This window comes from Camelina sativa, chromosome 13 (assembly GCF_000633955.1).
Source record: "Camelina sativa cultivar DH55 chromosome 13, Cs, whole genome shotgun sequence".
Classification (NCBI taxonomy): Eukaryota; Viridiplantae; Streptophyta; class Magnoliopsida; order Brassicales; family Brassicaceae; genus Camelina; species Camelina sativa.
Genome location: NC_025697.1, coordinates 22,868,131 through 22,889,278, shown reverse-complemented (window position 1 = coordinate 22,889,278; position 21,148 = coordinate 22,868,131). Strand labels below are relative to the sequence as shown.

The following is a 21,148-nucleotide window of genomic DNA, read 5'->3' as shown; positions in this document are numbered from 1 at the left end:
TTATATTACGCTTCAGAAAAGGAAGATTTTGTTTGCAATGGGTGCAACAAGAAGATTTGGACAGGTCTTGTGCTCAGGTGCATTGAATTAAATTGTCGATTTGCTATATGCTTCAAATGCGCCACTATGCCACAAGTAATAAAGCATAGGGCTGATGATCATCCTATCTCACTATGTTATGACGAAGAAGCTAGTGGTAAATTATGGTGTGATATTTGTGAAACAGAAACCAATCCAAAAAACATGGTTCTACACATGTAAAGACCACCAGGCTAGTTTGCATACAACTTGTGTCCTCGAAGACTTTTCGGGCCTCATGCCAAATAATACAATAGAGGATTAATCGCAAAAATATTATGAAATGGTGCTCAATAATAGTATATCTCGTCCACTTTGTAATGGTAGCTGGTGGTGGGGTTGTGAGTTGCATTGCATTATTCCTATCATCTTTAAGAGAGTTGGAACCTCTGATAAATACGTTTCCTCTATTGAATGCCTCTGAAGCAAATATGCCACATACTTCAAACCCGGGGGTAGTTTTCTTTCAGATTTACTCTACCATTTTTTGTACAAGTTCATTTCCATTTTAAGTTGATTTCCTTAATGTATTATTTATCTTAATCTTGATTGGTCTCATGTTCTGTATATACTATTACTTTAAGGCCCGTCACACTCTCGATCTGGGATTTATTATTCGGATCATACGCTTAAGTAGTATCCTGAAGTTTTCGGTTTTGAGCTGTGCTTTTTTTTATCCGAAAAAAAAAAAACAAAAGATGGTCAAACTTGTGGATGTAGTAGCAGGCATTCATTGTTTCCGTGTGTGTGATGGAAAATATATCTGTTTACTCATTTATTCATCAATTTCGCAGATCGAAGGCCGCAACATCTCTGTCGCACATTTTGGAGCTAAGCTAGAGATCAGTATAATGAATGTTGATATGGTTTGGTTTCAGGAACCGTTCCAGCAGTATGTGGTGGACACAGAAGCCAATGCAGTGAAGTATGTGGTCATTTTTTGCAAGTTTTATTTATCTTAGTTTATGGGTTTGATTCTGGTGCCAAATTAAACCTTTGAATCATTCTCATGAGATTCAAGATATGATTCATACAGTCACAAGTCACAGAGTTGAGTATAATTATATGGTAACATAGATGTACAATGATGACAACATTACAAACACTACTTGATTCATAATCAAACACAAGCACGTACATAACTAAGAGGGTAACAAATTAGACTCATCTTTGTTCCATGATTTAGGCTTTTATCAAAAACCATCACAAAAGATGCAAAGTAGCAACTCTTTAGTAATTTTTAAATGTCATTTAAATGCTGAAGTTTTCGTTGATAGAGAACTTTTGTTGACTAGGCCTTTATAGACATGCCGTTTTGATCATAAAATTTTTGATGTATCGAAGAATTGAACCCGTCACCTCTATCTTATAATAAGAATAGACTACCAACTGAGCTAATTGCTTTTTTCACTATTGTCTTAAATATAAATAATTATATATTACAACACAGATGTCCAAAAAAAAAAAAAAAAATCTCAGATCCATCGTCATCTTCTCAATCTTGTTGAGGGAAGAAGATACATCTAGTACAGATCCTAGATATGACGTGTCAATTGTAAGCAGAAACGGTGGTTCATAATTCTTTGTTTTCATGTTCGATTCTATTTTCTCCCTCAGGTTTGTCTTTGATGCTTGGATTGGAAAACTAATCCATGGCCGATTAGGAGACAATGGGGTTCTTTTTTTTCTCTTCTTTTGCTTTAGAGATTTGATTGTTGGCCAAATTGATGGATCCAGTTTTTTTTATTTGTTTCTTCTTCCCTCAACAAGACTAAGTGAGACGATGAATCTACAATTATTTTATTTGGGCATATATTTCCTAACATTATAAGTATGTATGGTTTTAAGATCTTTGTAAAAAAATCTCTTAGCTTACTCGGTTGAGTTTTGTGATGATAACTCAGAGTTCTCAGGTTCGATTTCATAATTTGCAAAAAAATTAAAATCAACGACAACGTTTTAAAAACAACCCTAACTGACGACTTAACCCCAGAATACACATTCGTCTTGGCTAAATACGGAATAGACCTTTTTCTCGTCTATGCGCCTTGTGAACGCCGCCAAAAAAAAGAAAAGTGGGTATTTCTGTCGAACAGTTGGTGTGCATAACCAACCACTAAAACTCTCGATGAGAAGCATCATACCCATAAACCCTGCGAAAAAGATAGAAGCTGATTCAAATCCCGTCAAAGAATCAGAGTACGCTTTCTTATTATTTAGAATCAAATTCAATCTCTCCTTTCTCTCAACTCTGTTGTTTACGAAGTCTCTGAGGAGTTCGTGTTTGTAGTAGTTACTATGAAGGCGAACGTCTTACGCATCTGCTCGGCTTGATTCAGAGGTAAACAACACTCTCTGGAAACCCTAAGACTTAACAATCACATATATCGGTTCTTTTTGTTTTTGTTAAGATATTTCTTTTGGGTGGACATTAGAGGAATTGAGACTTCGAAGCTTTCGGATGTGAACTCATTGCCTGAGAAGATATGGCTCAAGGTTACTTTACTTACTCTCTTTGCTATAGTTTCTTTCTTTCTTTCTCAATATTCGATTATCAAATACGATGGTGATTGTTGATGTATCTCAGAAACAAATCGCCATTGGGATCAACGAAGTCACTCGTGTTCTCGAGAGGATGGAATCCAACAACACTAGTGACCAACAACAAAACCCGAAACAACCTCCTGTTCAACTTCAGGTACATCAACACTTTTAAACCCACTTCTTAACAATCTCTCTCATTAGTGAAACTTCGAACTGAGTTAGAGAGTTCACAGGTAGTGATTGTAGTAGCAGACTGTAAACCGAGGATGCTAACGAAGCATATACCCAACTTAGCTGCTTCGAGGGGTGTTCCTGTTCTCTATATTAGAGACAACAAACGAGCCTCTCTCAGATTAGGTGAGTTGGTTAAACTCAAGACTACTCTAGCCATTGGTGTTAAGGCCAGAGGAAACGAACTCAACCTAATACTCCAACAGATTCTTCCCAGTGATTCTTTGAGCCTGTAAGAGAAAAGAGTTTCTTTTGATCTTGTTTGTATGCGATCCTCTCTCAGTGTAGTACTAGTATATACAGATAAATGACATTAGACAACCAAATGTAGCGATTGAGCTATTTTTCTAAGGATGAATTCCTCCTCTTTTTCCCAAAAATATTTTTGACTGTTTAAGGCTCTCCTAGGCGCTGGCAATCGAGGATGGCTTCTCACTAACATTATCCACTTGTTTGCTCGGTTTCCCGTTCTGAGACTTCTTCTCTTCGTCCTTCTTTACCCGCACTGGTTGAAACTGCCACAGTTGAACAAAAAAAGATAAAGGATCTTAACTTGAATGAATAAATTATTGTTTGAAGTGAAGTAGAGGTATTTAATTTAATGAAGAACCTGATATATGGAGTATATCACATTTCTTCGTATTTGAGCCATCATCTCCAGGAATAGATTGTATCCTTCGAGCTTATACTCGATGAGTGGATCGCGCTGCGCATATCCTCTAAGCCCCACAGCTTGTTGCACAAATTTGAGTGCTTGTAGGTGTTCTTTCCATAACCGATCAATATTGCTCAAGATTAAGTATCGTTCAGCATCTTTCATTAGGCCTGGTGATTGTTTCTCCACGATTTCCTTTGAATCAAAAACAAGCTTAATCAACCACGCAGCTTCTGGTATCTTATACAAATGTGAAAAGGGCTAAGAAACCATCTATAACTTACTCTTTTCTGCAAGTATGCATCCCGGCCACGGGCACGGAGATAATCTTGCAATTCCTCATAACTTGATCCTTGGCTTTTCAGTAAATCTGGAGTGAGGTCGTTCAACAGGTAACAGTACCTAAGAGATTGGAATTTGGAAGTTTAAGAGCTTAAACAAACAGAAGTGATTTCTCTCTGTGACATATTTTCTCTAAAGAAATGTGATTCTTACTGCTGAACTTTCGCAATGAGCTTTTCAAGATCCCAGCTTTCTTTTGGAGTATCCGGGCCAATATTAGCCTAGTAATGGTAAAAACCAGTTTCAGCTGTCGGTATACAAAGACTTGAGGGAAAAAAGAACTTGTTTTAGCAGCATCAATTTCAAAAAGCTTACCTCGAGAATGTCATCCATTGTCAATTCAGCATACTCGATAATCAGAGGCTCGAGGCTGTCTGAGACAAGGGCGCGTCTTCTCTCTGTGTAAACACGATCTCTTTGGCTATTGAGAACCTCGTCAAATTCAAACAATTGCTTTCTGATGTCAAAGAAGTAATTCTCAACTTTTCTCTGAGCTTCATCTAGAGCTTTAGTAAGCATCTTGGATTCGATCGGTAAGTCTTCCACCCTGAATGCTCTCATCATACCCTAAGAGTTATATGCCAACTATGTTTAGGCGATTATTCTCCAGAAGAAATGAATAAGATGTATATACAAATGTCACCTGAATCCGATCTCCACCAAAAATGCGGAATATGTTATCTTCAAGACTAAGGAAGAACCGGGAACTTCCAGGGTCCCCCTGCCGGCCACTTCGCCCACGCAACTGTATGAGGGATACAAAACATATTCAAGAAGGTTTAAATTCACTGGAAAAGGAACCTGAATCAACCATAAATATCCTCACAACAATTATTCTAAGGTAACCTGATTGTCTATTCGGCGTGATTCATGTCTCTCTGTCCCCACTACGTGGAGTCCACCAGCTTCTACAACCTGCAGCAATTTAGGAGAATTAAAGATCAGCAACAGACACTTGACAGGGATTCACATACTGTNCTTTCGCAATGAGCTTTTCAAGATCCCAGCTTTCTTTTGGAGTATCCGGGCCAATATTAGCCTAGTAATGGTAAAAACCAGTTTCAGCTGTCGGTATACAAAGACTTGAGGGAAAAAAGAACTTGTTTTAGCAGCATCAATTTCAAAAAGCTTACCTCGAGAATGTCATCCATTGTCAATTCAGCATACTCGATAATCAGAGGCTCGAGGCTGTCTGAGACAAGGGCGCGTCTTCTCTCTGTGTAAACACGATCTCTTTGGCTATTGAGAACCTCGTCAAATTCAAACAATTGCTTTCTGATGTCAAAGAAGTAATTCTCAACTTTTCTCTGAGCTTCATCTAGAGCTTTAGTAAGCATCTTGGATTCGATCGGTAAGTCTTCCACCCTGAATGCTCTCATCATACCCTAAGAGTTATATGCCAACTATGTTTAGGCGATTATTCTCCAGAAGAAATGAATAAGATGTATATACAAATGTCACCTGAATCCGATCTCCACCAAAAATGCGGAATATGTTATCTTCAAGACTAAGGAAGAACCGGGAACTTCCAGGGTCCCCCTGCCGGCCACTTCGCCCACGCAACTGTATGAGGGATACAAAACATATTCAAGAAGGTTTAAATTCACTGGAAAAGGAACCTGAATCAACCATAAATATCCTCACAACAATTATTCTAAGGTAACCTGATTGTCTATTCGGCGTGATTCATGTCTCTCTGTCCCCACTACGTGGAGTCCACCAGCTTCTACAACCTGCAGCAATTTAGGAGAATTAAAGATCAGCAACAGACACTTGACAGGGATTCACATACTGTTCTGCTGTAACAGAACTAACCTTCTTCCTTTCTTCATCCGTATAGCCCTTGTATTCTTTTGCTATCGCCAGAAATGCATTCCTCAGTTTACCTATGACTTCATCCTGGACAGGACCCTGAGAGGAGGAGGAAATTTCAATGACTCAGATACCTAATTTAACATATCAAGATAGAATCCCAGGATATCTCAGTTGTTCACCTTTTCACAAGAATAAGATAGACGCTCCTCTGCTTCAAGCTCAGTTAACGACTTCTGCCCCCAAGCCTCTACAGCTGATTGTACAGCTTCCTCAGCTAACTTTACTTTCTCATCTGACAATTTGCATGGAAATAACTTCTCATTCACCTGAATAGTAGAGTTTTCTGTCTATTTAGTTCAGTGTAACCATTAGAGTCCATGCTTATCAAAACCAAACTCTATAAAGCCAAACCTTCCACGTCCTCTTGGGAGGGGCCTTCTTCACAGATACGAAAACACCATCAGTAGGCTTTACCACTCTGTAGTAACAGTCAAAGTGTAACAAAACTTCAGGTAAAAAGAAACTATGAACTCCAAGGTTCTTCGTAAAACATACATAACCTTTACCAATTATATCAAGGGTGGATAAAGAATCTATCTTATGTGCACAAAATATTTATTAACGAACTAGAGTTATACTTATATTTAAAAAGGATCATGCATGATACCTGGGCATAAGTATCTCACGAAGCTTTNTTCCAGGGTCCCCCTGCCGGCCACTTCGCCCACGCAACTGTATGAGGGATACAAAACATATTCAAGAAGGTTTAAATTCACTGGAAAAGGAACCTGAATCAACCATAAATATCCTCACAACAATNCAATTTCAGCTTCCCTCTCCACATTTTCTGGTTTGGCATTGAGGACCTTATTTTACAAAATATATATAACATCATCTGTTAGTTTTCTTATACAGGGTATAGAATTGTTTATATATTTTTAACTGATTTATCTTTACATACAATGGTACACCATTTGTTAAGATTCCAACAAAAAATAGACTAACGGAAGCATAAATTTTTGGATTTAATTCTGCAAAAGATACACGTTGAAGAGTTTTAATTCAAAATTACATGAAAGCCTTACCTCATGAGATATTCCAGCTTCCCGCAACAGTTGAGATACTTCATCACTCTGCTCGACACTGGTGGTACCAACTAGCACAGCCCTACCTGTCTTGTGCATTCTAGATATCTCCACTACTACTGCCCGCCATTTGCCATTGACTGCCTTGAAAACAACATCTGACTCATCCTGCAGTGATTTAACAAGGTACATATAAGACTTGGAAAGAGATAAGCTTTTTTTGAAAAGAATAAATACCAAAATTGGAATCTAGTACAGCAGACAATATCATTCAGAAAGCATGGATGCTTAACATTTTCCCACTTTAAAAGACCTCACAAGAAGGCCTACAAACACACCTTCTAGATCTTCGGATAGAGAGAAATTCCAAAGAACTTAGTCTGAATATAGAGGTGCACGTTCAGAACATAAGATACGAGACAAACCTTCCTTATCATGGGCTTGTTTGTGGGTACAATTGTAACTTTGAGCTTGTATATGCTCTCGAATTCTGCACTCTCTGTTGATGCAGTACCAGTCATCCCGCAAAGTTTTGGAAACTGCAGCATAATTGAAATTATGTATTACAAATGCGAAATGACTATTTAATATGTGGGAAGTAGGCAATTCCAACCTGCAGAAAGAAATTTTGATAACTAATTGATGCCAGAGTGATAGATTCATTTTGAATAGGCAATGCTTCTTTTGCCTCAACTGCTTGATGTAGTCCGTCACTCCAACGCCTTCCCTGAAAGAAACAACTAATTCAGTGGGATCCTACATACAGTTTTTAACCTATGGCTTTTTTGTGGCCTAAGAATATTTCTCAGCCGTAGCCACTGAGATCCCTAAAAATGATAAATAGTGATAATAGTTCTTATTAAGATGAATATTTTATATGAATAAGCACCTGCATCACACGACCAGTAAACTCATCCACGATAAGAACCTCCTTTGCTCGGATGATATAGTTCACATCTCTGAGAAAAAGCTCTTTTGCCTTAATGGCATTAAGAACATATGATGCCCATTGTTCACGGGGGTCATACAAATCTTTCACGTCCAGGATTTCTTCTGCATCCTCATAACCCTGTTCCGTTAATAAAACAGTCTTCTGCTTTTCATCAACCTACACCAAAAAAACTCAGTGAGCAGTTAGAATTTGAAGATGGATGGCCAACTCCACTTAATAATTCATACGACAACAGGAATATCTAAGGATTCTTACAGTGTAATGTATATCCCGCTCAAAGGCTGAAGCAATCTTTGCAGCTTTGTAATACTGGTCACTAGGTTTCTCTGCGGGCCCAGAGATAATGAGAGGAGTCCTTGCTTCATCAACTAGTATGGAATCAACTTCATCAATAACACAATAATTGAAATCCCTCAAGACGAGCTCCTCCACACTCTGTATATTCAGTAAGTTAACTCAGTAATGACACTCAAAGAACATTCATAAAATTCAGAGTGAAAGGAAAAAAAATAAAGCAAGAATTACTTTCCGTGGCAAGATTGTCTCTCAGATAATCGAATCCAAGCTCACTGTTGGTAACATATGTGATGTCACATAAATAGTTTTCCTTTCTTTGCTCAGGTGTCATATTCTCTGTCAAAGTAACAAAACATGTGAAGCATCTATGAAAAACAGGGATAACAACACACACTGCGTAAAGAGATGAGAGAAAGAGACATACGTTGGATTAGACCAACCTTCAATCCAAGGAAACGAGGAACTTGACCAACCCATTCACAATCTCTCCGAGCCAGATAATCATTGACTGTTACCACATGAACACCTTTCCCACTTAATGCATTCAAATAAGCTGGTAAAATGGCAACAAGCGTTTTCCCTTCACCAGTTCTCATTTCTGCTATTTCTCCTTTATGAAGAACCATACCACCTGCAATTAAACCAAAATATAGATTTCTATTTCACTCAATCAACAGTCTTAACAGTGAAACCATAAGATTACATTCCACCAAAAGATTGTGTTACCTATTAATTGCACATCGAAAGGTCTGAGTCCAAGAACTCTCCTTGAAGCTTCTCTCACAACAGCAAATGCTTCCTACAATTCGAAATTTCCACAAGTTGAATCAAAATTTTGGTATCGAAACTAAAATCTGAAAGAAACTAAAGGATTGGAAAAATTACAGGTAAAAGTGAATCCATGGATTCTCCTTTCCGAGCCCGTTGCTTCAACGCATCAGTCCTCCCACGCAACTCAGAATCCGAAAGAGACGAAATCTCAGTCTCCAATCGATTAACGGAGGCGACAGTTGATGCGTACTGTTGCCTAGTCGACTCTCCGTTATCAGAACCCTTGAAAATCCCGCTGAGAAGACCACCTAGTGAAGCATTCACACTCGTGCTCCTCCGCCGAGAGCAGCTACTACATCCAGATACTCCCAAATTCACAGTGTTGCTGAATTTGGTTCCCCAAAACGACGACGAGTTTAGAAGACGGTTCTGACGGAGGATGATTCCATCGGCGATCACGAATTGAGAAGCTGTAGGTGAGAAGATCGAGGGGCGGTGGTTAAGTAACTTAGAGTCGCAAAGTGGAGACACCATCCTCGACGGGGCGAGCCGGTAGAATTGCCGGCGGGAGCGACAGCAGCCTGGCTGTGGAAAACTTTGGCTTTCCGGTTTTCGTGTGTCGTCGAGCGAAGAGCACGAGAGAGAGAGGAATTGAGACGTTAGTGATAAGGTGTCTGTAATTACCTTTATACCCCTGGACCCAACTTCGTGTGGATAACCTCTTGTTTTGCCACGTCATCGAGTTTCGAATAGCAGCTTCCACATTTTTCACACAATATTTTTGTTCTTTTCTACATACGATTTGTTTTTTAATTTCTTTGATAGTTTTTTACTAATCAGTAATAACAAAATAACAGGATTTTATATTCTGTAAGAGTTGAAATTTGAAAACATGACCAAAGGAGAAAAAAATAAAAATAATTACGGTCATCAATCATCACTACTCTTTTTTATTTTGCTGTAATAACAAAAGTATAATTTTGTTCAGAAAACTATAAAGAGAATCCTAAAAAAACAAAAGACTCATTACAGTGTGTGTTACAGTAACAGAGAAACCAAAACAATGTTCGAGAAGAAAAGGAGGAGAAAAAAGAAAAAGAAAAAAAAAGGATCAAGCAGAATAAAAATGTAGACTACTACTACTACCTGGGCTCAGGAGGCACTATTTTCAAACTCCTCATCCATTCGCAGAAACTAGCTTCATCAAACTCTATAAAACTACTCTTTAGCTTCATTCTTTGCTCCGCCGTCAATGTTCTTATCTGTGGAAATCTTGCTTCCTGCACACACAAAAATTGTGTTCAAAAGGGTAAAAACCATTTAATGAACCAAGATCGATCACGTTAAGAACTCGATCTGCGATGTTTTACCTGCTCATAAGGTGGGTCTTTATGTGCTGGTATAAGCCGGCAAACAAAATATCTAGCCTGGGAACTTCCCTCCTGTTATACACAACGACGTACACAATATTAAAGTTTTGTTTCAGTAGATTACCCAGATAGATATCGAAACAATGAGAAAAGAAGGACGAGAAAGCGTGATTCTTTTGAGAAATGCGTATTGGATTCCGAAATGTTAAGGACCTTAAATGCTAGAATGCGCGGTGCTGGAAACCGGAATTCAGTAAGTTCTTCAGCCAACGTTCTGCAAGCTGCTAAGACTGCAGCACTCTTGATCTCATCAGCAGACAGTTCGGCTCCCTAAAAATCAACAAGAAGTAATAATTAATATGATGCAATCCAAAAATCTCTACCGCCAATTGCATGAACATAATAAAAGCACAGAATGAAGGCGAGAGGAACTTACCAACCAAATAAATACATCTGTACCATGGTCAAGAATAACAGCCTTATCTGATTGCATACAGAGATCATACGCTGGTAGTTCCTCGAATGTACCACCTTCTTGGTGCATCAAACAACGTGGCGCAACCATTCGAACAGACAGATCAAAAGATGCATTTAGAAACAAATTCCGAAGCACAGATCTTTCATCTTCATGGCCAATTATGTTTCCCAATAGAGGACCCCTTCTAAGATGGAAGAGGAGTTCCGGAAGGGATGATAGTTCCTTGGGAAAGCTATATAGCTTTGATTTTGGTACTTGAGATCCAAATTTTAAAGCAATGTCTTTGATTCTTTCGTCTACAATGGCGCGCATATCGACTGCGTCCTTCTGATTTTTCGCTAATAATAGTGTTCTCTTGGAGATGAGAACCGCAGCAGCTTCGTCTACGACACTCTGAAGATATGCTGAGACACTATCAACAGTTGGCAATTTGAACGTAATTACCCGAGAAACATCTGCTTGATAAATATCAGAATAATGGAATGCAAACTGGAAAAAGACGTGATCGCTTTTGATGTCCCTCTTATTCTCCATCGAGAGAGAGAAGCTTTGTGTTTCTTCAACACTTAGCATCTGAATACAGAGAGCCGCATCACTCTTAAACGTCTCATGAGTTTCTGAATGTGCTTCTTCGCCAGGTCCGATCACTTGAGTTATAAGAATATCATCTGAACACCGTACTTCAAGCAGACCATGTGAACCTGCTGCCCTAGTGGCAGCCCTCTGCAAGTCTACACCAAAGGCTTCACCAAAATCATCGTGAAGAACCAAAACACCACCTGAAGTTTTTGCAAGTGGCTGTAGGACAGGAACTCTGAGAGGACAAGTTCCAGCACACAAAATGTCAACAACTGTATTGTGTCTGTGAGCTTCACGCCCCAAATTATCCATCCATTTTATGGCTGTCTTTTCCATATATGGGTAATTTGGATGACTCATTGAATGAGGTACTGATCCAGGACCACATGTAATAGGTCCACCAGCGCAAACAATGATTCTACTGTTACCTCCTGCTCTTCTGACCACTCCCCGAGACATCTCTGCTGATGGCCCTTGAATTATAGCCAAAGCAGCTTCAACAGCAGTTCCAAGGCACCTATCTCTAGATGCTTCAGGAATCTTCAATGTATATGGTCTCAAGGACGAGAATATCTCATGTGCTACCTTTAGTGATGCATGCATCGGTGACAAGTATACACCGGTCCCATAAATCAGCGATTTCATGGACTCTGCAGATGGTGATTTTGCACCAGAAATAACATCGGCTGAAGCTACGGAATCTTCCGAGAAATCATATATCGAAACAGTACGACCATACAGTAGAATTCCAAGCCTGGTGGTTTGTGGAAGTGAGTCTACAAATGCATGCAAAGAGCTCTGCAAGTGCTGAAGGTGTGGTTCATCTAAACACTCATCTATAACAAGGACGACAGGTGCAGATGTCCGAGAATCAGAGGCAGGAACAAACCCAGGTCTCTTGTTTCCAGTCTGAACATAATCAACCAAAGGCAATGAAAGCTCTGGAAAATTTTGCAACTCATTCTTGCTCGAAGCCACATATTCACCTTTACTTCCATTCATGCTCTCGCAGATGACACACTGCCATTGTCCTGAGCCAATTAAAATGGAGCTATAAGGATTTGAATACGCTCCACAGTTCAGACAGCGATGTGGATCACGTTGGATAATCTGAGGACCAGGACTAATCTCCCTCCCCGCAGAAACTATTGCTCCAAAACCCAAGCTAGCAACATTTGCTAGCTTCTTCTGCTTTAAAACCTACATGAAATGGACAGTGATGGTTGCATATAAATAAAATTTTCACATAGCAGGCACTCGAGAGGATTAATAGAAAGGATCACACAGGCTGATGAATAAGACACAATATAGCAAGTGAAACTGGGAGAGTTAATTCTGACACGCACACCAAATGTGAAATGAAAGGATAAGAAAAAAAAAATACCTTATTTGCAGAAAACAAAACATAAGGTGAGTCTGCAGCTATTGGCTCCTCCATTCTAACAACATCTGGAAGATCACGCTGCGATCCAACTGATGAACCGTTTGAGTAAAAAGAAGGTGTAGATACAGGAAGAGAAGAAGCCGTAGCTGAAGAGTACGCCATAGGCCGAGGAGTAGCTGGAGAAGTACGGAAAGGCACAGCAGCTGGTTTAACCGGAGTATTAAAAACAGGAGGACCAGGCGGAGTACTCAAACGAGGAATGGGACTTCCGGTTCTGATACCATTCGCAGGTGACAACAGATTTGGGGATTTCATCGAAGGCGAAGACATCTGATCTGGTCTAAAACTTGGTTGAGGAAACCTAGGAGGTATAGGTGAAGCTACAACTGGAGGAGAATGAGGAACCGGGGTTCTATCTGGCTGTGGTGATGGTCTATTTGGCTCTAAAGGAGTAAGAGTTCCAGGGTAATTAACCGAGGATCTCTGCGGTAAGTTAGCCATTGAATTCCAAGTTTTCTATAACTTCTTACAAAGCAAGATCCCAAGATTCACAAGCTGAACAGCCTTAAACTGTTTCCAGATCAAGAATCTGCAGAGAATAATTACAACAAACAAATCCTTATTCCTTTAAACTGAAGCTTGTAATTCAAATAACTCAAGCTAAAAAATTCCAAAACACACAAAATTCACAGGACAATTGCGAAGTTATACTAAACCAAAATATACAGTAGCTCGTTTCGTTTCTATCATCGACAAAAATCAAAACCCGCAGAAGTGTATACCAACTGAAATCTACACAAGTAAAAAGCCCAAAGTAGACACTAAGAACTCAAAAAGGCAAAAATCACAAAAATCGAGCAGAGAATTTAGGGCAAGGAAAGGAAACAGAAATCTGAAGAAGAAGACGAAGAAGCATGAACAATTGCGATACCTTCTTAATCTGAGAGATGATTCGAGAAATCAGAAAGAAGAAGCTGCAGCAGATTCGTAGACGAAATTTTGACTCGCATTGAATCGTAGCTTACGATCTCTCTCACCAGTACTCCTCTCCTCCTCTCTCGATTCTTATTTTCTTTCTCTCTTTCGCATTTTCTTTTAACTCGGTGCGTGGCATTTTCGTAAATAATAAACACTTATGCTACATCTATTGGTCTTTCCACTTGCCTCTCTTGCCTTGCTGCCATAATCGTAACATTGTATTGGTTAAAAATTCTACTGCCAGCACACTGAATGACGTGGCATGAAACGTCACCGTATTTTAGATTCTCTTCAAAAGCAGTAAACAAGTAACTTAACGGTTAAATTTTGATAAACGACGCCGTGTTTGTAAACCTTGTGATTTAAGAAATCCTATAAATGTATATTGCTCACATAGCCCATAGGACATAGGACTTGAAGAAAAAAACAAATGATTTTTTCAATTAGAAGCATTGATGTGAAGTTGAACGAGCGAGGCATAAAAACCAGTAAACCACCTTCGATATTGATCAACGTCTCATGCGTCCCTTTCTCTACGATCACACCGTTCTTGACGACGGCTATGACGTCAGCGTTCTTGATCGTCGAAAGCCTGTGAGCCACTACTACGGTTGTCCGGTTCACCATCACCCGGTCAAGTGCGTCTTGGACCATCCGCTCAGATTCCGCGTCCAACGCGCTAGTTGCTTCGTCTAGTAACAGAATCTTAGGTTCTTTCACGATGGCACGACCCACTCTCTTCGACCAAATCAACCGTCTGACTTTTAAGCGCGAGAATTAAAAGAGTACTTTATTTGTGTCAACAGTTGACAATAGGTCTTTTGGTCATGTTTGTTACCTGTCCGGAACGAATGGTGAAACACAGGTCACGAAAGATCTGAATGTCAGGTCTAGTTTGGTAAGCGAAGCTTATGTGACAAAGTTCGATATCTCCCTTTACGTTCTCCAACACCATTCCCGATTCATCTCTCGAATCTATCTTCGATTTCGCATCAATAATTCTGAAAATAGAAGCAGCAGCACCCTTAGCTTTACTCGAATCAGGAGCAAAAGAACTCGCTTGCGATATCCCAATTGCTGTCATCGTTAACGCCAAGAAAACCTGCAGAAGATTATATCGTAAATTATTAGCTCTCTTCTCGTCAAGATTCACATTCACTATAGAGATTTCGAAGAAGAAGAAAAAAACCTGGAAAACATCGTTGAAGTTTGTCTTTCCAGCTTTAACCAATCTAGCACCCGCGTAGAAACAAGTACCGTAGACAGAGTAAAGAATGAAAAAGGAGAGACCAAACCCTAATCCGCTGATTAACCCTTGCTTAATCCCTGATTTAATCGTATCTTCACATCGTTTCTTATACATCTCCATCACTTTCTCCTCTGCACAGAAAGACGCAACGGTTCTTATACTCCCCACCGCGTCGTTCGCTACCTGACTCGCCTCCTCGTACTTTGCCTGCAAACATTTTCTTCCAATACTTAGTTTCTTCTTGAACAAGAAAAAACCCTAAATCCTTGATAACTCATTAAAAAAAAGTAAGGTAAACAGAGAGTATCCAGTTCTCAGAGGACCAACCTTAGCGTTTGCACTGAAGCCTTTCATGGACATAATTTGAACATAACCATTGATTCCAGTTAAAGTAATCATTACTAAGATAATAACCGCCAATTANAACCCTAATCCGCTGATTAACCCTTGCTTAATTCCAGATTTAATCGTATCTTCACATCGTTTCTTATACATCTCCATCACTTTCTCCTCCGCACAGAAAGACGCAACGGTTCTTATACTCCCCACCGCGTCGTTCGCTACCTGACTCGCCTCCTCGTACTTTGCCTGGAAACATTTTCTTCCAATACTTAGTTTCTTCTTGAACAAGAACCCTAAATCCTTGATAACTCATTAAAAAAAAGTAAGGTAAACAGAGAGTATCCAGTTCGCAGAGGACCAACCTTAGCGTCTGCACTGAAGCCTTTCATGGACATAATTTGAACATAACCATTGATTCCAGTTAAAGGAATCATTACTAAGATAATAACCGCCAATTACCAGTTTGCCGTGAAAGCTATGATCAGTCCTGACACTGCGGCTGCAACGTTCTTAACAGATAAAGACAATGAGTCTCCCACAAGAGTCCTAATCAAGGCTGCATCTGCAGAGAGCCTCGCTCCCATTGCACCACTCGAGTTCTCTGGCTCATCGAACCACCCAACCTCCATGTGCACAACTTTCTCAAAACACATTGATCTTATCCTCCGAATCAGTCTCCCTCCAGCGATAGCAAACAAGTAACTATTCGTTGGATACACTATCAAAGAGGCTACACCAAGAAGAAGAAATATCATCGACCAGAATCTTGAATCTCTCTGCATCTCATGAGGTGCTTTGAAGAAAGCTCCAATTACTTTAGCAAAGACGATGCCAAAAATTGGGAATATAGTTCCGCTCACTGCACCTACTAAGGTTCCAAGTATAAGAATGGGAATCTCCGGTTTGTTTAGAGAAGCGATTCGAGTAATCGACACATTCTGTGATAGTTCTTGAGGCATTTTAGTATTCTCTTGGATTGCAAGTAATCCAAGATCAGAAACAGAGTTGTGAGAACCGAAGTTCACTCTTCTACCTCCGGGGAGTTACTGGGCGGGGGTGCTTACCACCGTTCTAGTTCCGAGCTAAGTAACAGAGTCGAGATTGCAATTGCGAAGTGAAAGTAATATATTATTGCCAAGTGAAAGTTTTTTTCGTCCCCCTCCCCCTCTCTCTTCTCTACTATTTATAGCTCTCTTTACATTTATCTCCCAAATCGATCAACTGCGTAAAACGCGTACTACATTTAATACAATTAAGTACTCGAATATTCGAATATCTTGCGACCTCCGAGACACTTTGCCCTGCCGTTATGCTCCTGCTTCGCTTTTCTCCAGTTCGGCTTAATGGGCCAGCTTTATTGCACCTCGGCCCATCCCGTTCATTCTGGACCCAGGTCCATAACCCGAGGTGACGAATTGCGGTACCAACAAGAGTCACCATCATGCCTTCTGCTGTGGTTTTCTAATGGACTGCTCACTAAACTTAATCCATCTAGCAACCCATTAGAAATATCCAATCGATTCGGTTCTTTGTTTATCTCTTGTAACCGTATTAACTGTGAATAAGCCCCTTCATGATCCTTGAGTAATTCCGAATGTGAACCTGTTAAACCAAAAAAAAACAGAGAATTTTTTCGGAGCTGAATCAAACCCTAAAACTGAAATGCTGAAATGTTATATTATATACCTTCTTCCACTATCTTTCCACGGTGAATGACAGCAATCATATCAGCGTTTCTTACCGTACTTAACCGATGTGCGACAATCACAGTAGTACGGTTCATCATTACCCTATCTAAAGCTTCTTGAACTACTCTTTCAGATTCTGCATCGAGAGCACTCGTCGCTTCATCTAACAGCAAGATCCGCGGATCTTTAAGTATAGCCCTAGCGATAGCAATCCTCTGCTTCTGTCCTCCCGAGAGTTGAGTTCCATGTTCCCCTACCAATGTCTCTAAACCCTGAGGCAACTTATCGATGAATTTAGCCGCGTTTGCTAGCTTCGCCGCTGCTTTAATCTCTTCAACCGTTGCACTCTCTTTCCCGTACATGATATTCTCCATTATACAGTACTTGAAGCAAAAAGAACCGGTTCTTGACTAACCAATCCAATCTTTCCCCTAATCCACTTCACCTGAAACTCCTTTAAGTCGACACCATCAATAAGAACTTGTCCAGAACTCGGATCATAAAACCTTTCAATCAAACTGATCACTGTAGATTTCCCACTGCCGCTCTCTCCTACCAAAGCAGCGGTTGTGCCACTCGGAATCGATAGACATAACCCGCCAAAAACCTCTTCTTTAGGCCTTGCAGGGTAGCTAAAACACACATCTCTCAGCTCAATTACGCCTCTAATATCATCTAAAACCTTCCCGTTTAGGTTAAAAGCATCAATCGTCGGCTTTCTTTCTATTGTTTCAAACACCTTATAAGCTGCAGCTTTACCAGCCGCAAATGCGTTAAGACACAGTGTTGTTTGCCCCAAAGACCTATCCAAAGAAAAAGAAAAAAATAACAGTTTTGTTAAACCGTTTTTAACTGTGTCTTGTACTTCAAAGAAATATATGTGTGTTTACTCTCACATGGAACTCGCAACCACAATGACCATTACATTGATCATTGCACCCCCTGAATACCCATTTTTTAGTATCATTTCTCCACCAAACCATATAGCCAAAGCGTAGCTACAAAAGAACACCAAGAACATTACTCAAAGACCTAAACCCGTAACGAAACCTTGCTTAACATTGAACTTATACGCCGAATTTATAGACTCTCTGTAGCTACTCATCGCTTGCTTCTCTCCCGTGAAAGAAGCAACCTGAACAAAGCATGCATACACTTTGTTAGAGTTGCAAAACTTATCAACCCAAGAAATTAAAAAAAAAAAAAAAAAACAGGGGAAAGAAAGCATTTTTACGGTTCGAATAGACCCGAAAGTTTGTTCAACAACAGTTGATGCTTTTGCATAAGCAGCTTGTTCTTGAGAAGCAGCTCTACTAACTATAATCGCCATAGCTGCACCAGCCATAGCAAGAAGTGGAATTGAGGTTAACATAACGAGCGTAAGTAACCATCCTTTCACAAACGCTAAACCAAATCCACCCAAGAATGTTGCAATCAGCTGAACAAACTTCCCAACCTGCCAAAAGTTTCCACTTTTAGAAATTCAACCTATATTACAAATGCTCTGTTTTGCCTGTTTTTGTTTGGTTTACCTTCTCACCCATAGCATCTAGTATAAGAACCGTATCACCAGACATTCGACCAATAACTTCTCCAGTGTTGGTTTCGGCATCGAAGAATGCAATTTCTTGTCTTAGAATCGTTTTCAGATATAAACTCCTTATTCTTGCGGCTTGTCTTTCTCCCGTTATCGTCCAACATGCCACCTCTTTACAAAAAAAACAAAGTAATATATATTCATTCCATTTGAAACATAAAACCAATGCTAAAACCATATTTTATGAGAAATTGAGAGAGTCTATTGCTTACGAAGAAAGGCTGCTACTAATGTCCCAAGTCCAAGGTAGACAAATTTCAAACAAACCTAAATGTAGAAAGAGCCAAACATAATATAAAGTTAACATCCAAAAACAGCTACAAAAGACTGTTTCTTTTTCGGGTTATAATCTAACCTTGGAGATTGATAAGAGAGGAATGTGGGAGAAATAGAGGCACGTGACAGAAGCTAAAGAGAAGAATTTAGAGTATAAATAGAATTAGAGTAGGATTATGAACATCATCCTGCGTGATCAGATTGTGACAGTTTGTTAGAGAGCCTGCGTGCTCTGTTCTTAGGTGATGAGATTGGAGAACTGTAACTCCAAGCTTATCAATTAGGGTTTGAGATTGTATTGTGAATTGAGAAGAGATAACAGAGAAGGGTTCTTACCTTCAATCTTACGAGACTATCTCAACAATGTCTTTGTTGTTCTGGTTTTGACCAATCGAGTCGATGAGATCACCAAAAAAGAAAGTCATTAAAGGAAAACCAAGACTGTTGCCAATAGCTCCGATCGAACCAACGACCATCAACAGCACATCCCAAGAATCTGAGAAGGAAAACAGTTTGTAGAATGGTACGGTCCTTGTCTTTGTCTCGTCTTCCTTTTTCCCCTTCTTCATCTCCTCCTTATTTTGAATGAACTAAAATTTTCGACTAGATTTGCTAAAGAGAAAAATGACCCATCAAGTTATGGGACAGTTGCATTTTGTATACCTTTATTTGGCTTTGAATGCAATATTAGACCATTTATTCAATATTTGAGAAACATAATCACTAAGGGTACTGAAATTACAGTTGACTCCCTTATGACCAAACAAAAAAACAGAAGCCAAAATGACAGATGTAACCCGGAGGAAGTATGCAAATTAACGTCAACTAGAAGACATAGCAATATGTCTACTCCTTAATTATAGTTTAAATTTTAATTAAAAAAATTATAAAAAATAATTTAATAAACCTATGGACTAAATAATAACCACATAGACTTTCTGCATTGAAATAAAATAAATTTACATATAAACGAGTCAAATTAATGGAGGAAAAGCTGATGTTAAAATTATTTGATTTAGGGTTTGATTAAGTAGACTTCTCTATAGACTATTGGAAGTTGACTTTGTTATGCCATCAACTATTAATTCCTAGGCGTTCGGTCAGAACCAAGAGAACCGAATCGATTAAACCAAGATGTTCGGTTTTCGGCAGCAACTGTGAGAGGATCAACAAACCGATCGGCGAAATTAATTTGGTAATTCGGTTACCGATTCGGTTCGGTTCGGCAGAGCATAACCGATTTATATATACCTAATTTTCACTAACCCTAATCCTAATCACTTTTATTTCTTCCTCTTCCACCTTCCACCTCTCTATCTCTGGCGATAATCGATTCTAAAACCGAAAAATTCTCTGTCTCTCATCATAATCACCTTTCTTCTTCATCTTCGTCATCTACAGCTCTTCTCTCTGTCAAACATGGTGTAGATATCGACCTTTTAGATATCAACCTTCCGCTTCTCTCCAATTCAGATTCTGGATCTGAGATTGAGACTGTGACCGATGCCTTCTTACGGGGCATCCACGCCTTCTTCCAGGCGCCACACATACCTGGAACAACGACTCATTTAACACGGTCTTCCCAGATCTTCAAGTTTGTATTTTTTTAATTGATTTGTTTATTTCTTATATAGGCAACCTGATGGATGCTTGATGGTCTGTTTGACAGAGCCCCAACTCGTTCAACACGGTCTTCCCAGATCTTCAAGTTACGCTCCACTGACAACAGAGTGAGTTAACAAATCTGAAAGTTTGTTTTTTTTCCATTGTTACGATTTAGATCGGAATGAGTGACTTATATATATTTTTTTTTGCTTTCTTTACAATATGAGAGGTGAACGATGGAATAGAAAATTAATATTCTTTTTTCTTAATCTCCATGTAAATAACTGATTTCAAATTCCTGTTTTTTTTCTTCTTTTTCTTAACTTGTTTGAAGTTAAATCCTTTATTGAGATGTGGATGTTATTGAATGATGATGTAGCTTGTGTGGCAAAGTTATCGCAGAACCGTGGACAACACACTTATTATGCTCTGTGTAAGTATAAGTCCCGATACTTGAATTTGTTTCTTCTTTCCTTACTTACTCGTTTGATTTTTTGACGTCTCGTTACATATGTTTGTTTCAGGCCCTGTGGATCATCCTAAAACAACTTGGTGATGTTACTTGTCCTCCTAAAGGTGAAACCTTTTTTTGTCTCTAATCTCCATCTACAACTAATGAAACATGTTCACTATTCCAATGAAAGTTTCATACTTTGATATAGTAGCTATGGTGATTTTTGCAGAGCTAGTAGCTATGACTCGGTTACTTGCTTTCATATATATTGTTTCAAGTGTAATGATGATACTTTGTGTTTTGATTTTTTAGGTTACATCGGCGAGCTTGAGTATGTTGATGACCACATGTCTGGTGAGATTGTTGTTGAGCTTAATG

At 39.3% G+C, this 21,148-nt stretch overlaps 3 protein-coding genes and 1 pseudogene across 4 annotated transcripts; 1 reads left to right on the top strand and 3 right to left on the bottom strand.

Annotated features, from left to right (window-relative positions):
- LOC104737607 lies at positions 1,553–3,107 on the top strand. Of its 2 annotated transcripts, none has more exons than XM_010457823.2 (5): positions 1,553–2,277; positions 2,372–2,419; positions 2,514–2,574; positions 2,666–2,776; positions 2,856–3,107. In XM_010457823.2, exons 1-5 carry the CDS (start codon positions 2,120–2,122, stop codon positions 3,087–3,089), a joined length of 612 nt encoding a protein of 203 aa, XP_010456125.1. In that variant the 5' UTR covers positions 1,553–2,119; the 3' UTR covers positions 3,090–3,107. The 2 variants fall into 2 exon arrangements, with proteins under 2 accessions (XP_010456125.1, XP_010456123.1); XM_010457821.2 differs by having other exon boundaries at positions 2,369–2,419.
- LOC104738519 (protein translocase subunit SECA1, chloroplastic-like) lies at positions 3,087–9,418 on the bottom strand. Its single transcript, XM_010458684.2, has 21 exons — positions 8,885–9,418; positions 8,726–8,798; positions 8,424–8,630; positions 8,232–8,335; positions 7,958–8,137; positions 7,640–7,858; positions 7,364–7,477; positions 7,176–7,289; positions 6,751–6,918; positions 6,479–6,531; positions 6,333–6,383; positions 6,077–6,143; positions 5,845–5,991; positions 5,666–5,761; positions 5,515–5,583; positions 5,312–5,413; positions 4,984–5,235; positions 4,004–4,071; positions 3,793–3,910; positions 3,464–3,703; positions 3,087–3,368 (listed from the first exon to the last, which is right to left on the bottom strand). Exons 1-21 carry the CDS (start codon positions 9,302–9,304, stop codon positions 3,258–3,260), a joined length of 2,973 nt encoding a protein of 990 aa, XP_010456986.1. The 5' UTR covers positions 9,305–9,418; the 3' UTR covers positions 3,087–3,257.
- LOC104737606 (protein transport protein SEC23) lies at positions 9,778–13,686 on the bottom strand. Its single transcript, XM_010457820.2, has 6 exons — positions 13,513–13,686; positions 12,582–13,170; positions 10,577–12,397; positions 10,354–10,470; positions 10,141–10,212; positions 9,778–10,050 (listed from the first exon to the last, which is right to left on the bottom strand). The coding sequence occupies exons 2-6, from the start codon at positions 13,080–13,082 to the stop codon at positions 9,913–9,915; spliced, it is 2,649 nt and encodes an 882-aa protein (XP_010456122.1). The 5' UTR covers positions 13,083–13,170; positions 13,513–13,686; the 3' UTR covers positions 9,778–9,912.
- Positions 14,266–19,306, bottom strand: LOC104738518 (annotated as a pseudogene).